The 14,761-nt window shown below is 37.2% G+C and overlaps 2 protein-coding genes across 3 annotated transcripts in view; one reads left to right on the forward strand and one right to left on the reverse strand.

Moving 5' to 3' along the window:
* The first annotated feature begins 5,858 nt into the window (after positions 1-5,858).
* On the forward strand, positions 5,859-10,555 carry LOC122654774 (carbonic anhydrase 2-like). Of its 2 annotated transcripts, none has more exons than XM_043849018.1 (9): positions 5,859-5,907; positions 6,351-6,418; positions 7,099-7,239; positions 7,584-7,632; positions 7,791-7,907; positions 8,163-8,216; positions 8,729-8,814; positions 10,106-10,211; positions 10,379-10,555. In XM_043849018.1, the coding sequence occupies exons 2-9, from the start codon at positions 6,366-6,368 to the stop codon at positions 10,529-10,531; spliced, it is 759 nt and encodes a 252-aa protein (XP_043704953.1). In that variant the 5' UTR covers positions 5,859-5,907; positions 6,351-6,365; the 3' UTR covers positions 10,532-10,555. The 2 variants fall into 2 exon arrangements, with proteins under 2 accessions (XP_043704953.1, XP_043704954.1); XM_043849019.1 differs by having other exon boundaries at positions 5,885-5,910; positions 6,354-6,418.
* Positions 10,556-11,596: 1,041 nt separating this feature from the next.
* LOC122654771 (protease Do-like 1, chloroplastic) overlaps positions 11,597-14,761 on the reverse strand; it is a 35,703-nt gene continuing 32,538 nt past the window's right edge. Inside the window, exon 10 of the mRNA XM_043849015.1 lies at positions 11,597-11,609. The gene's annotated coding sequence lies outside the window, so the exon portion shown is untranslated. The remainder of the gene's footprint in view (positions 11,610-14,761) is intronic.

A 14,761-nucleotide genomic window follows, 5' to 3' on the forward strand; every position in this document is an offset into this window, starting at 1 on the left:
GCTGTTATGGCCAATCTGAACTGATCCCAATCCCTAAATATGTCTGTATACCATGGAGAGATCTCTCCGAAAAGAAAATTAATTATATAAATTTCCGCCCAATACAGCATCAAACATTATCAAGGTCCAGTCAGACATATTTAGGTCGGTCTTAGGCCAATCGCGAGATCAACCATAGCTGATGCCACCGTGATAAGCTTAAAAGTTATATTCGTAGGCCTACAATTCAAACGTTTGTATGTGCATCACCTGAGCCAATGAGACACAGGGCAGGAGCCTTAGTTTAACCAGTAAGAAAATGCACGGCACAAATAATTGCCAAACCTACTTACCTAGCTTGGCCCTAAATCAGGCAATCCAAAATACGACTCCCCAGTGCCTATCATTGTTTTAACCCACAAAACGATTACTATCAAAACATGAGTGGATCAGTGAAGCTTCTTCAGCTTTCAGAAGAAGTGATGCACTGCGATTCTGGTTTGTCTTTTCAATAAACAAACTGATTCATTGTTTCTCACATGTACTATAATTTTCAAATTGAAAGTCAGATTTTCGGATGTGTGCTTCTATATTTCTATTAATAAGAACAAATTACCAAGATTAATCAAAACAACTAAAGAAGCATTATTCCCAAATATTTCTATTTTAACCAAAAATAAAAAGTAAATATATAAGTACAGCAACAGAGAACAACAATTAACGATGAATCGCATCAATTCGTAACGAATAAACACCCAAACAACAAAAATGCAGAGAGAGACATTGGAGAAAAGGAGACCTACAAATTTATTGGTCCAAAAAGTTTGAAATTGCAAACATAAAAACTAAACAATAGATGTAAGAGAAGGGCAAAACACCCAAAACACAGAGAGAGAGAGAGACTTACAGTAAGGCCGGGGATAGGTGCAGCTATGTCCTCGGTCGGCTTGCGAGGGTCGTTTTCTCGAATGAGAAAGCACTCGTGTCCATTGGTAACAAGGAAGCTTTTCTTGCTTGCAGTGTGAGAAAAAAAGAGGAGGGAGTCCTCTAGCGCGACCCTGCCCTGCTCTGTTTTCTCTCACTGGATCTCTCCAGTGACCAGAGGATAAGTGGGGGGGGGGGGGGCATAGTCCCATTACAATTTAGAAGCATGTGCCTGCTTGATAACTTTACGGGTGTTTCTGTTTTGGTTATGTGCTGAGAAACAGCAGAACAGTTTTTTCATTTTCTGCGCTGAGAAACCACTTTTGACCCGCTTGGTAAACCTGTTCTAGAGAACTGCTCTCCTTTTTTTTTTTTTTTTTTTAACCAAGTACTCTATATATGCTGATTATAACAGGTGGTTCATGAGCTCTGTAAAATTCACTAGAGGTCTTCAATATTACGAGTTCTCATTTGATCCCTTCATCTGCCTCCATTCATTGTCGCTTGGCTATGATCCTTCTGTAAAATCACCTTCTAACCTTCCTTCTCATCTCTTTCATGGCTATGATCCTTCTTGAAATCCTCCGAATTGGCCCAGCTGCTTCTTCTGTTCTCTAAAATTGCTGACCACCTATATATGAAACATTAAAAATCATATTTCCCAAAAGAATCATTGGACAGTCCTCAGACATGAGTTCCCCCCCCCCCCTCTTCTCCCCTTCTTCCCTGTGAAAGTGTGGTAGTGTTTAGAAAGGTTAGTAGATGAAAACGAGTAACTAGCAAGGCTTATGTTATGATCGATCAAAAGAATATTGACTAAACTAGCTAGCATTTTAAAAAGGGTCTCCAGATCGAATAAAATTCTCTTGAAAGGTTCTCATATGTGATGCAATTATCCATTTAAGTGCTTCCCACAGTAGCATTCCAATATAGAATTACAATCTGGAAGGTGGGAGAGAAATGTTTACAATAGAGACAAATCATGCTTCAATCAGAAAATGCTGAGAATACCCAAATGCCTAGCGATTTTAGATTCAATGAAAATCAATGAAATAAATGCATTTACATACACATGCACACAAATACTGAAATACGCAGAGAAAAATGAACCGGAGGTCCAAAAATACAAATCTAACACAGATCATACAATTTTAGGTAACAGTAACTAAAAATCCCTAAATCCATACCTAAGAAACGATTTTGCTCAAGAAATCCCTAAAATCCTTAAAATCCATACCTAAAAATCGATTTTGCTCAAGAAATCCCTAAAATCCAAAACAGAGAAGACCGAGAGGGAGAGAGCAAGAGAGAGTTGTAGAGATTGCGAGAGAGAGAGAGAGAGAGAGAGAGAGAGAGAGTTGCAGAGCCTGCGAGAGAGAGAGGGAGAGAGAGCGAGAGAGGGATTGCTGTTCTTACCTTGCTATCTCAGGAATTGCAGGTAGGGGTCTCCTCCTCTGCTCCTGCTCTTCCGCTTCTCTTCCCCTTCGGTCACAACTCACAAGTGCCTTTCTCAAAAACGAACAAATGCCAACATTTAATCGGGAACAACTGGTCAAGTTTGTGCTGAGAAACGTCAAAAGCCTTCAGGAGCATAAATTTTGATTTATCCACTCAATAACATATTCTTGGGAATACTGTTTATCAAACACTTTTTAGATATTTTTCCGTTTCTTAAAATAAAAGAACATTATATATTGTCTCCAGTAAGATTATCAAGCGGACACATAGTTCTCGACTCGTCCTCCCTTAAACATGATGACTCAGGGTGGTCAAAAGAGTCATGGCCTTTTCTATTCTTTAGGGTTTAAACTTTTGATATGATTTTCTTCTTTAATTTCTACCAAAAAAGATCAAAAAAATAAAAAAAGGCTCTTAATCGCATGGTCTCTACACCAACATCTAGGCCAATGGGAGAGGGTGCTTCGGTATCCACCCAAGTGGCAAGGGTGTCATTTCATGTTGTCTTGAGAGAGCATAGGGGTGCAACCAAGTAGGGATCTTTTTCCCTAAAAAAAAGATATGATTTTCGTTTTTTGATGATATATTGAAGTTAAGTCTTAGTGTCACAACCAGACGGTTTTACATATTGGTATTAGTGGATAACGATACCTGATTGATACAAATCGACTGATATGGTATGGACATTTTTTTTGATAAAAAAACGATGTTTTAACACGTGTCAACCGATATGCGTTTGGTGTTGAATTAAGCTCTTTTTTTATGTCAACTTAGTCATTTGGTGTCGAATGTCAAATGTTACCATTATAGCTGATTCTATTATGAACCATGTTAGCTCCATTTTAAACTAGGTTGCGCCTAATCCACTTAGTGTTGATTTTAAAACTTCAAACACATATATATCTTAGGTTTTGTATGTTTGAATTGAACGATTCAAAAGGCATTTTTCCACATATTTCGTATAACTTTATTTGGTATGAAAATCAAGGACTGTGTTGGTCAATAGGAATTGTCTCTAGTGTGGGTCTCTCAATTGAAATAAAATCTTTTTCCTACTAAGGGGCAAATGAACTAGTTTTTATGTCAATTTTAGTATGATAAAATATACATAGTTTGGACATATGGGCGAATTTCGGGGTCAAATATTCACATTTCACCGTAATTTAACCTACAAGGTTATTTTTGTACTTTTACTTGAACCAATCATTGACGTGTTAAAGATGCAGGAAAAATCTATAAATCCACCAATGTAACATCCCTTGGTTCTCAAAAAATATTCATCTATGGAACCCTTTCCTTCTTAGCAAATATAAGTATTGGGAATAGGTTATTTTAATCTGTCTGCGAAGTCTCTCTCTCTCTCTCTCTCTCTCTCTCTCTCCACATAAAATGACCTCTCTACGCCTTATGTATGAAACTCTCTCTACATAAAATGACCTCTCTACGCCCTATGTATGAAATCATTTGGTCACTCCTCATTGGTCTGCTCCCCTATACCTCTTTCTTAGAGAATTTCTTAGAGAACCTTCTCCATAAAGTATACTATAGAGAGAGATAATAGAATTTTAGTAACAAGTTGACACTAAACTTTAGCCCTAGTTTTTTCCTTTTAGGATTCTTCTTAGAAAAAAAATAGTGTGAAGGTAGGAAGCAGCATAAAGGAATGCACCAATGGATAGCAACAAAATAAAATCAACCCTAGGAGGACAGGGTTATTTCAGGTGAGAAGAAGCGAGATAGATATAGATTTATTAGCATACCCTAACCAAACAACTCAGAAAACCGTTTTTATGACAAACAATGTACTTTAATAAGCTTGCACACAAAAAAAATGTGAATTAATAAGCAACTCTTTTTATGCAACACAACATGATATGAATCCATGAGGAATCATGATCACAATCCATGGGGCAATCCCTAATGTGTTATAGGAACCTAGAATTTAAAGCCTTCGATGATCCCTTCTCCTCCGTCGTCCTCTACCACTTGTGTATGTGTGCGTATAGATTAATGCAGGGGTTCCAAATCTATGCATGCAACAAAGTTATATATCTATCTGGGGGGTGAATGTTCACGTACGTAAACGACTCACAGCCTATCTATCCCTTCCTGCGGTCAACTTCTTTCCACATGAAGGATCTAATAACAATAATTGGAGCTGGAAATACATTCTCTTCAACAAAGTGAGTGTCTAATCTAAATCGTTCTCTTATTCCTAATTAACTCCTTTGGTTATCTATTTCTTTGCAATTCAATCAAGGTTTCAAAATACAGAATCGTGGATCAGAGACCAAATTGGATCGATCGAAATCGGTACCCCCCCTGCCCCCAAAAAAAAACAAAACTAGAATCGATCCTCAAATCTGAATACTCAATGATTCTAGGGTTTCGGACCATGTATCAACCGTATCAAATTGGCCAGAATCGGCCAAAACTTTAACCTTCCACCTCTCTTAGGAGTTACCAACTTACGATTCAGGATCATTTCCTTTCACTAGCAAATAAATTTGTTAATTGGGACTGATGTGTGCCGTTATTGCTTTGCAAGGTTGATATGAGTGGATCAGTTAAGCGCAGAAGTTGGGCTGGATCGGAATTAGATGGCTCAATAATGTCCCATCCAAACCTGGGCTGGATTCTCAATTAGTCTTGGAGGCCCATGAACATTAGTCACATGGAACAGGTAAAGCTGGACCTACCTGAAGAACTATCTATATGGAAACTCCAAGCCATCAGTCTAAGGCTCTATTACGCCTGGGTAGAGATGAGCCCAACCTGAGTCTCTTTCATGGAGTCATGGCCTCATGGGGAACTAGAATCAGTTATGAGGGCCACAATTGGGCTGGACCTGGTGCCCGGCGGTGGCCTGGTTACTGGTGAGCGAGAGACAATGCCACTTGACCCCAAAGAAAAACTTATTCTAACAGAGTGAGAAAGGAAAGGAACAAGTATCCTGAGAGGTCCAACTAATAATCGGTCAAGATCTTTCGCTGTCTAAGTTTGACCACCTGGCAACCATTGACGAAATTAAGTTGACTTTTACCTACCTTATAACGCGGGAGCCGCATTAGATAGGAAAGTAACTGAGTTTGGATTAGGTTCCCATCCAGGGACGCAAGGGGTCAAATTTGGACCCTTCATGGGATGTGAGCCCTACACACCGGAGGTGGGTCCCATACCACATGGAAGGCCCAGATCTATCCCCATCATAACTATGGTTAATTAGTGGGGATTGTCTCAGATTTCGTCAGCTATAAAACAAAGCACTCACACGTCACAAAGGACAACGCTTTCTTTCAGGCAACAGTTCCTAAATTTGGTTTCTGAACTCTGATCCCTAATCCTCTCTCTTTAACTGCAATCAATATTTTTAGGTAAGCGAATATCCTTCGTGGTTGCTTTTTTGGGTTTGATACTCTTCTGATCTCTCTCTCTCATTTCTTGTTTTTCTCTGATTCCAAGTTCCTGACTTTACCGTTCTGGATTTAGATTCGTTTCAGGTGTCGAAGTCTCGGAGAGTTCCATTTTCTGATTTACTTGTTTCAGTTCCAAACTTCCAGGTCAATTCTTTGTACCAGAGTTCTCTTTTCTTTTTCATCTAACGAAATTTCTGATTTCATTCGTATTTTTGAAGAATTCTCAATTGTTCTGGGAATTATTCAAGAAATTTACTGTTTTCTCTGCAACTACTGATCTCTTCTCCAATCTTACGCACAGGGAGAAAATCACACATATACTTCTTTGTTTCTTCTCCTATATCTCTGGAATGAACACCGTACAATAACTTTTTTATCTTTACCAAAAGAAAAAAGAGAAAAAGTTTACTTATCCGTTGGCGAATCTAGAACAGATAAAATTCCTGTATTTCAGGAATTTTGGGAGTGATTCGATCTGGCATGAACTGAATATCCGCCCTTATTTCACTGGCCAATTTAAGCTTTCGAATCTCGTTTTTGGCGAAAGTTTTCTAATTCTTTTTTCCTTGGGAACTGCAGAAGGAAGACATGGGGAACGAATCATACGAGACAGAGTTGGCAGGACTTACGAAGCTTCTCAGGTAATCATCTCTCGCTGTCTAAATGTCTATAGCTAGCCTATGTGAATACAAAAAGGGAGTATCAAAATTGGAAGCTTCCGTATACTCTATATACCATTTGGGTTTCTTCACCTGATGATGACTCAAGTTTTTTGGTTTTTGTTTTTCAGGTTAGATCAGTATTTTAAGAATTATGATTTGATCGGTCCGTCGGATCGACCTATTTGAATCAGAATCAGTATCGGACAAGGTCAATTTCGATTCCAGTCGATTTAAATCGGAAATGACCGAGGCCAATCCTGATTTTAGTCGATTTGTACGAAAGTTATAAGGTTGAGGCATTTTTTGGTCAATTCCCAACCGATCTAGACCGATTCCTTCAAATTTCGATTTCATTTTGTTAAACCTTGGGTTAGATGGTTCTAATACCACTTTCTTAAGTTTAGCATGATGCATTACAAGTTGGATAATTCAACCATTTATATTCTCCTATTATAAAGTGATTCCTTTGTATGTTCATGAACTTTTACTGGTATTCTCTGTAGCTTTTTAATAGTTTTAGATTTTTTCTTGATTTTTTATTTTGTCATTTAGCAAATTTGAACATGACGTATAATCAGAAGACCTTTAATATCTAATTAATGGTTTTAATATCTTTTTTTTTTTTGTTTGTGTGGGTTGGGGGATGGGATGTCTTGCAGCGAGAAAGTAGACCTGGAAACAGTTGCCACTACAAAACTTGACCAAGTAACGGCGGAGTTGCAAGCAGTCGATAACCAAGCGTTTAATCCGATTGAGCGGTTCTCAACCGGATTCATCCGCTTCAAGAAAGAGAAATATGAGTAAGTACTTGTAGCTCTACTTACCGCACATGTAGTTACTAATTAGTACATACTTAAGTAGTTGCTCTTTTTCGTACATACTATAGAAATGAAAATCAAAGACTGTTGAGATGATCTTTCCTTTTGCTGGCGAGTTGGTATCCATTATCTACATGTCAAATATTGTGTGGCCTATCTCAATCATATATGTTGAATCAATAAATCAAAGCTGATTTTTGAACCGTTCCTTAAAGATACACAATCATAAAGTTAAATACATTTAGTTAAAACTTTAAGAAATTACTTGAAACATCATAGATAAAACATTAATTAGCAGGTGAGTGACATGAGCTGGCATTTTGCAGGAAGAATCCTGCGTTGTTTGGCCAACTGGCCAAGGGTCAAAGCCCTAAGGTAATTATTCTAAATCTCCATTTTAGGTGCCAGCTTGGGTTTGTTAAGCAGCTTTAATTATAACGGAAATCTATCTAATTATTAGCACTAAACAATTATGAGTAACACACTAATACTAATAATAGGGATTAAATGGTGGGGTTGTGTGAGGGGTGCAGTTCATGGTGTTTGCGTGCTCGGATTCCCGTGTGTGCCCATCCCATGTTTTAGATTTGCAGCCGGGGGAGGCTTTTATGGTCCGCAACATCGCCAACATGGTTCCGCCATATGACCAGGTAACCATAAATTATTATTTTTTATTTAATCCATGATTCCACTTAATTCACTTTCTACTTATTTAAGTCTCTATAGCATAGTTAATTAAAATGTGTTTTAAACCCTGGTTTTTTTTGTTTTTTTGTTATTTTTAAATTGATCCCAAAAATACGATAAAAATCTTGATTCCCCAAAAGCAATTTTTTTATTGCAAATTAGAAATTTGTTTTCCTCCTAACGAGAGAAGGGTTTTTGTTTTTTGGGTGTTGAAACAGACTAAATACTCTGGTGTTGGAGCGGCCATCGAATATGCTGTCTTGCATCTCAAGGTAAATAATTCTATTCTCTTCTATTTCTTAAAAAAGAAAAGACCTGATAAGTCCAAATTGATAGGCCCATTTTTTATAATGTAATAAAGAGTGTGTGAGGCCCAGAGGCCCACAATCTTCATAAGTGCGATAAGCCCATTTTTGAAATTGTAATAAAGAGTGTGAGGCCCAGCGGCCCACACTATCCCATAAGTGCGCTCGTGCTCTTGTCCAAGGTAGGGTCCACACGCGGCACGGGAGGCTTCTAGATCCCCAAGGCCCAGTCCTCTGAAGTAGACAAGATTCTACATCTTTTGGTTTCTATTCTCTCTCCCTATCCTCTTATATCTTTTGGAATCTTTTCCTTGATCATTTATTTTTCATACCTGATAAAGTAATTGACTAATTGTGATGTCAAGTAGTGGTCAATGGTGGGACTTGGGAGGCAATGCAATAAATATATATATATATATATATAAATTTATTGTTTGATTTGATTAATCCAACAATGACCATAAATGAGTACCAACCAGGTGGAGAACATTGTGGTGATCGGACACAGCTGTTGTGGTGGGATAAAGGGTCTCATGTCTCTCCCTGATGACGGCTCCACCTCTACGTAAGTCTCTTTCTATTATTATTTTGTCCTCTTATGACTTTAGCCTTAACGGATAAGGCTTTTTGTGCACAGCCTTATTTGCTTGGCCATCTCATCTGATTGGAGAGAAAGTTAGGTCAATTCTGCGTCCCTATTGGACAAAAGAGCCACTGTGTCAACTTTATACAAACACAATCATGCATAATTTTATAATGCTTTTTTAGGCTGTGTTTGGTAAGCAGTTTTAGAATACATTCTAGGTTGATAATATATTTTAAAAAAATCATATAAAGTGCAGCCTTTGTCTTCCACCCATGTTCTTAAACATTTGTACCCACTATTAATTTAACATATGGTCATAATCTTATTTTCTCGGCTGGTGGGTTGGCTTCACTTATTGAAAGTGAATGTCTGAGGTACACGTCTCGAGTTTGAGACATCCCTCTTGTGTTGCATGCAGATGCCATGAACTCTCCTCTTAATTCTCCTTGTGGATTTTGTCTTGGTCCCTTCATGGATCCTAGCCCCATGGTGGGAATTTCAATACCCATAAGAAAAAAAAATTTCTCAACCTCAATATTTTGTGGGTCTTGGGTATTCATCCTATAAAGATTTAAATTCTAAATCATAATTAAAGAGAATGAACTACACAACTATACTTTGAAAGCATTTGGAGTCTTGTAGTCTATTTTTTTGAAATTAATGTTGCATTTAGTATGATTTCTTATAATGCATTCCAAGAAAGAATACCAAACGTAGCTTTGTGCCCTACTACCAGATACTTCATGCTTAGATCAGCATTTTTATTTATAAATATTTCTTTGAGGTAAAAGAAATAAAAAGTCTGGTTTCATGTACTTTAAACAACAGCCATAAGAAATATCAAAATAATTATGATACATGGTTATTGAACTTTTTGACTTTTTCAAAAAATGATGGCAAAACCAGATGATTTATAATCATTTTCATAATCTAATAATGAAAATGATATACTATATAATAGAGTAGCAAAATATTATGCTAGCATGCTAAACATCTGAATTAGAATATGGAATTTGTCAATTTGAGATGTGGCTAGGCCTGAATTGACCTTAACACCCCCATCAAATGGCCGATGGAATGAAGTCAATTAGTCATCGACGTCAAAAATCTTTTCAATTCCAAGTGAGCCAGCTTTCAGCCGTGTATAATACTAAAAAATAAATTAATAAACTCCAACGTCGCCAATTATATCGATCATGGTTCTTCTTTGAGTATTTTTCAACTCTAAAGTTGGTAATTAAAACTGTTATTGCCCATTGAGGATTTGCAGTGATTTCATAGACGAATGGGTGAAGATCTGCTTACCGGCCAAAGAAAAGGTTAAGTTAGAGAACGGCAGTTTATCCTTATCTCAGCAATGCTCCGAATGCGAAAAGGTAAGCCCCCCCCCCTCTCAACTTTTCGTTTAGTAGGGGATCATATTTTGTTTGAGGAGAGAGAATATCAAAGTGAATCTCATGGCTCATTATATGAGACGGCAAAAAAGAAAAGAGATTTCACACTTCAGCGTTGCTGACTCTTGTCTGTTAAATGTGAAACGCAGGAAGCTGTGAATGTATCACTAAATAACCTTGTAACTTATCCATTCGTGAAAGAGGGTTTGATGAAGAAAACTTTGGCGTTGAAAGGAGGTTACTATGATTTTGTGAATGGATCTTTTGAGTTGTGGGGGCTTGAATTCGTCCTCACACCCTAGCCTGCCTGCATGCATGCAGTTGCTTGGGTGTACGTATGGCATTATTCTATCGTGTATTTAATGGGTGTAGTTATTGTGTGTAGTTAACATAGTTAAATGTGAGAGAGGGGGGGGGGGTTGTATGTGCAGTTATCTTAGTAGTGATGTATGTGGTTAGTCAGTTAATCATAAAACGTCAAGCTTCGTCTGTAAAGTAATTCTATCAAATTTTCTTATGTTATCTCTTTTCTTCCCTACCTTATTTTCTCTCTCCCTACTGTGCACGGATCAGAGTACATCACTACAGTCAGTGATCTCTCCTTTGCTTTCTAACCTTTTTGTAGTTATGATGTATGTATTTGCCTTTGATGAACAATAATCTAATAGTAGTGTCTCTAAGAATGACTAATGAAGTAAAAAGTAGAGAGCAATTTGTTCGCCATTGCACTTACTCTTCTTCTTGTAAGTAAACTCAGAAAATCTACAAAATACAATCAGTGCAGGGAGATCCAAACCAAAAGCTTAAGATATTAAGTGGAAATAGCCACTGGTATATGAAAACACATCAAAAGTCTTAGATAATTGATGTAATTATAACTTTATTAACTCCGAACATCTCAACATCTTTTTTACTAGGTAAGGGAGGTCACTTCATGGTAATGTGTTGAAAGCTTTAAGTGACATGCTTTATTACCCCATTCAGAGGTGGAAACATCATTAACAACATCCTTAATTACAATAAGGATTTCCTTTTGATTCTCAATGGATAACCTAAAATTTGATTTTGTAGAAAATCATCAAATTCCTTTTCCATTAACCTTGACAAGATAGGTAGGACATATTGTCTTTCTTCCAATAATGTTCTTTCATCATCTGTCAAATAACTTTAGTGATGGAGCTAAGAAGGTAAAGTAGTGCAAAACACGAAAAATGATTGAGGGAGAAATCACCTTTATGAAGTCCAAATTTGAAAAAAAATTTATCGTCCAATTGCAGCAGTAAGTTTGATATATCTATTGCAACGTAGTAGTTGTGGGTTCAATTCTAGAAACAGTCTTTCAACGAAGTAGAGGTAAAGCTACATGCATTATGACTCACCCTAGACCCTGCAGTGACGGGAGCCTTGTGCAACGAATTCGCCCTTTGTCCGCCCACAACTAAATTATATAAACTTTGATGCAATTTTTGTAGTTTCAACATCCTTTATGTGTCTATTCTTTGTTACAAAAGACAGCATCCAGATTCATGACATAGAAAAGAAAGACCCACAAACACTGTACTTTGGTAAAAGATGGGTGATCAAAAAGGTCAAAAAAAGTTAGGTGAGGTGGAACCCAATAAGAGGCAAAGAGGAAAAGAGTTAGGTAAAGTAATGTGAAGTTAGTGTCTTAATTTGATTTTGAAATTGTCACGATTACAAGACTACTAATAAGGAGTTGAAAGTTCCATTTTCAAAGCCCTGAAATATTTTTTGAAGATTAGTGGAGCATCTACCATCTCTCCAAGGTTTTCCCCTTTGATTCAAGAAAAGCTGCATATCGATGCTTAACATAGACCAAGATTTCGTTTTTTTTAGTTTGTTATCTGTGGGTAGATGTATCCACCCCCTACTGATGGTCTTGCCCGTTGGTGGAGAGTAGCCTCATTTTGCTTGCTTTTGGTTTCTTGTGTCTCACTGATCCAGCTTGTACATTCTTTTTTCCCTTTTTTTTCTCTTAATACAAATGATCTTCTAACATAAAAAAATAAAATAAAAAGTAATCTCTTACATTTAAGAGTTAATGAAGTGAAGGTTTAAAATAAAAAAACGAATGAATGTAAAATTCTGAAAGTACATTGAAGATCCATATCAGAGGTAATGGTGATCTAAAGAGTCACTCATGCACAGCATCATCAGTAGATAAAATTGGGGTGGATGAAGAGAGAATCTCTTCATTTTGGGTGGAGATGAGAAACTAGTCTTTAAGATTTCTTTGGTTGGTGCAAGTGTAATGTTAAACCTTTATTTTTCCATAATCATTTCTGTTAAATTGAAACTTGATATACCAATAATGGACTCTAAGGCTATACCTGCCCACAAAGTTTGGGCCCACTTTGTCAGCTGCTCTATGGCCAATAATAAAGCCATACAAAAGTGTTTTACTGTAAGTGACCTGCCAAACAGGAAACTAGAGCTTTTACGGTACAAATAATAGGAAGCATACTGGGTTTAATAAGGGCCAGGCTAAGCCTGATGCCTCAACCCTAAAATGGCCCAACCTGACCTTAGCTGAGGCTATTTGAGATAGGATTCCTTTGGCTAAGTTGTTATGCATCCTGGTTCTCTTTCAGCCGCGGTAGAAGTTGGAGGATCCAATCGAACAAAAATAGGGGTTTTTAAGTCATTTCACAAGCGGACCACCTCCCGCAACGGTTGAAGGAGAGTCGAATACGTTGTTGTGTCTTTCTACTTTAGTTATTTTCTGTGATTGTCAATTTGTAGATCATGTGTTTAATAGTGACATGACATCGATCCTTTTATGGACTCTGGACCTCTAGGGCATTATGGAGGATGTTTTATCCTTGATTTCTCTATTTTCTATTATAAATTTTCCTGTGTATGGTGGATGTGTCCACCTCCTTTTCTTGTAAACTTTATGTGCTAGAATACAACAAAGAAGAAAAATGAAAATAAAATAAAAATTATAATTAATTCCCAATGTCTAGATCTTATATGGTGTGTTCAAATATGCTAGTAAAAGTGTAAAACCCGTGTTTTTCCCACTGGATATCTCTCCTATTATGGCTGATATTAAGTTCCTCTGTGCCCGTCTGGTTGAATGCTATTTCTTGCATGTTTTTAGAGATGTTAATGGCATTGCCGACACTCTAGCCTGAAAATGCCTATCCTTGGTTCAGGACAATTTAACCTCAATCCACTCCTTGGCTTCTTCAATTTATTATGAAGAAGCCTTGGCTTCTAACTGATCCCCTTTTCAATAAATTCCCATTTACCCAAAAAACAGAAGTGTAAAACCCTATTTTTCATGTTTCGACCAAAGAAAAAAAAACCCAAATTTTCATGACCCCTGGCCTCTTCCCACCCGGCCGGCCACCCTCCTTGAGAAAAAGCTAAAACTAATTTTTGATGTGGTCCCTTGAAGATTCCGCGTGCCCCAACTGTAAGGACCATGGATTGTTGTCCACATTAGGGATGTCAAACCCATAAAAAATGACCGAAAAGCTCAAATCAAACCAGGCAAACCCAGCGAAAAATCTAAACTGAACCAAACGGTTCTTTATCGGACTGGTTTTGATTTAAGATATTATGGACCAATTGAAAACCGCACCGGATCAACTGCAAACCACACCAAACATGAAAATTCGGATTGAAGCTAAACCCAAGACAATATAAAACTAATACTAACCCAAAAACAGTAAAATACATTTTTTTTCTTCTCATAATTATGCATATATATATATACATACATCGAAAATCGAACCAACCCCAACCCCAATATGAAACCGATAAAAAACCAAAATAAATTGAAACCAAAGCTTCCCTTAATGGTTTGGTATCGGATTCACGCATCTATTCTCTCACCTACATCAATTCAGCCCGATCAAACCAGATTGAATCGAATGATTGATGCCCCTACCCCCGATATCGAGATCAAAGTCACCTTTACCTTTTCTTTGGATTGTTGTCCAGATCCTGGGATTATTCACCACCACCTTTTCTTTCTAATCTTCCAATCACCCATATCTTAAAATAAATAAATAAAAAAAGAAAAAGAACGCTACTTGATTGTATGATTCTTGTGCCAGACATAGGACCACATGAAATTAACGTTCAATTCCAATTGAGAAAAATATCTCATTCAGAAAGTTCCCTTATATGAACTCTCATTAGTCCCTTGTGTTGGTGTAGGCACTACATGACCAGACAGTGATCTCTTGCCCAAAAAAAAGAGAAAAACCCTACTTGACAATGCCTGGATTAAAAAATCGACTTACATAGACAGGAAATTTGGATTGTTAATGTTGTAAGATATGCATATAAGTCCACACTCCAGCGTCCAAAGTCCAGAGTGGTTCTACCCTAATTTGAACGTTTATCTTGAGATTTTTCATTTTTTTTAGGTAAAACTATCTTGAGAGGTTAAAATTTCATTTTCAGAGAAGGAGAGAGATCATTGCACGGAGCCACGGATGCATGAATCACCCACAAATAATTGACATTCTTTACCCCAAAAAAACAAAAAAAAAAAA

This window comes from Telopea speciosissima, chromosome 3 (genome assembly GCF_018873765.1).
Source record: "Telopea speciosissima isolate NSW1024214 ecotype Mountain lineage chromosome 3, Tspe_v1, whole genome shotgun sequence".
Lineage (NCBI taxonomy): Eukaryota > Viridiplantae > Streptophyta > Magnoliopsida > Proteales > Proteaceae > Telopea > Telopea speciosissima.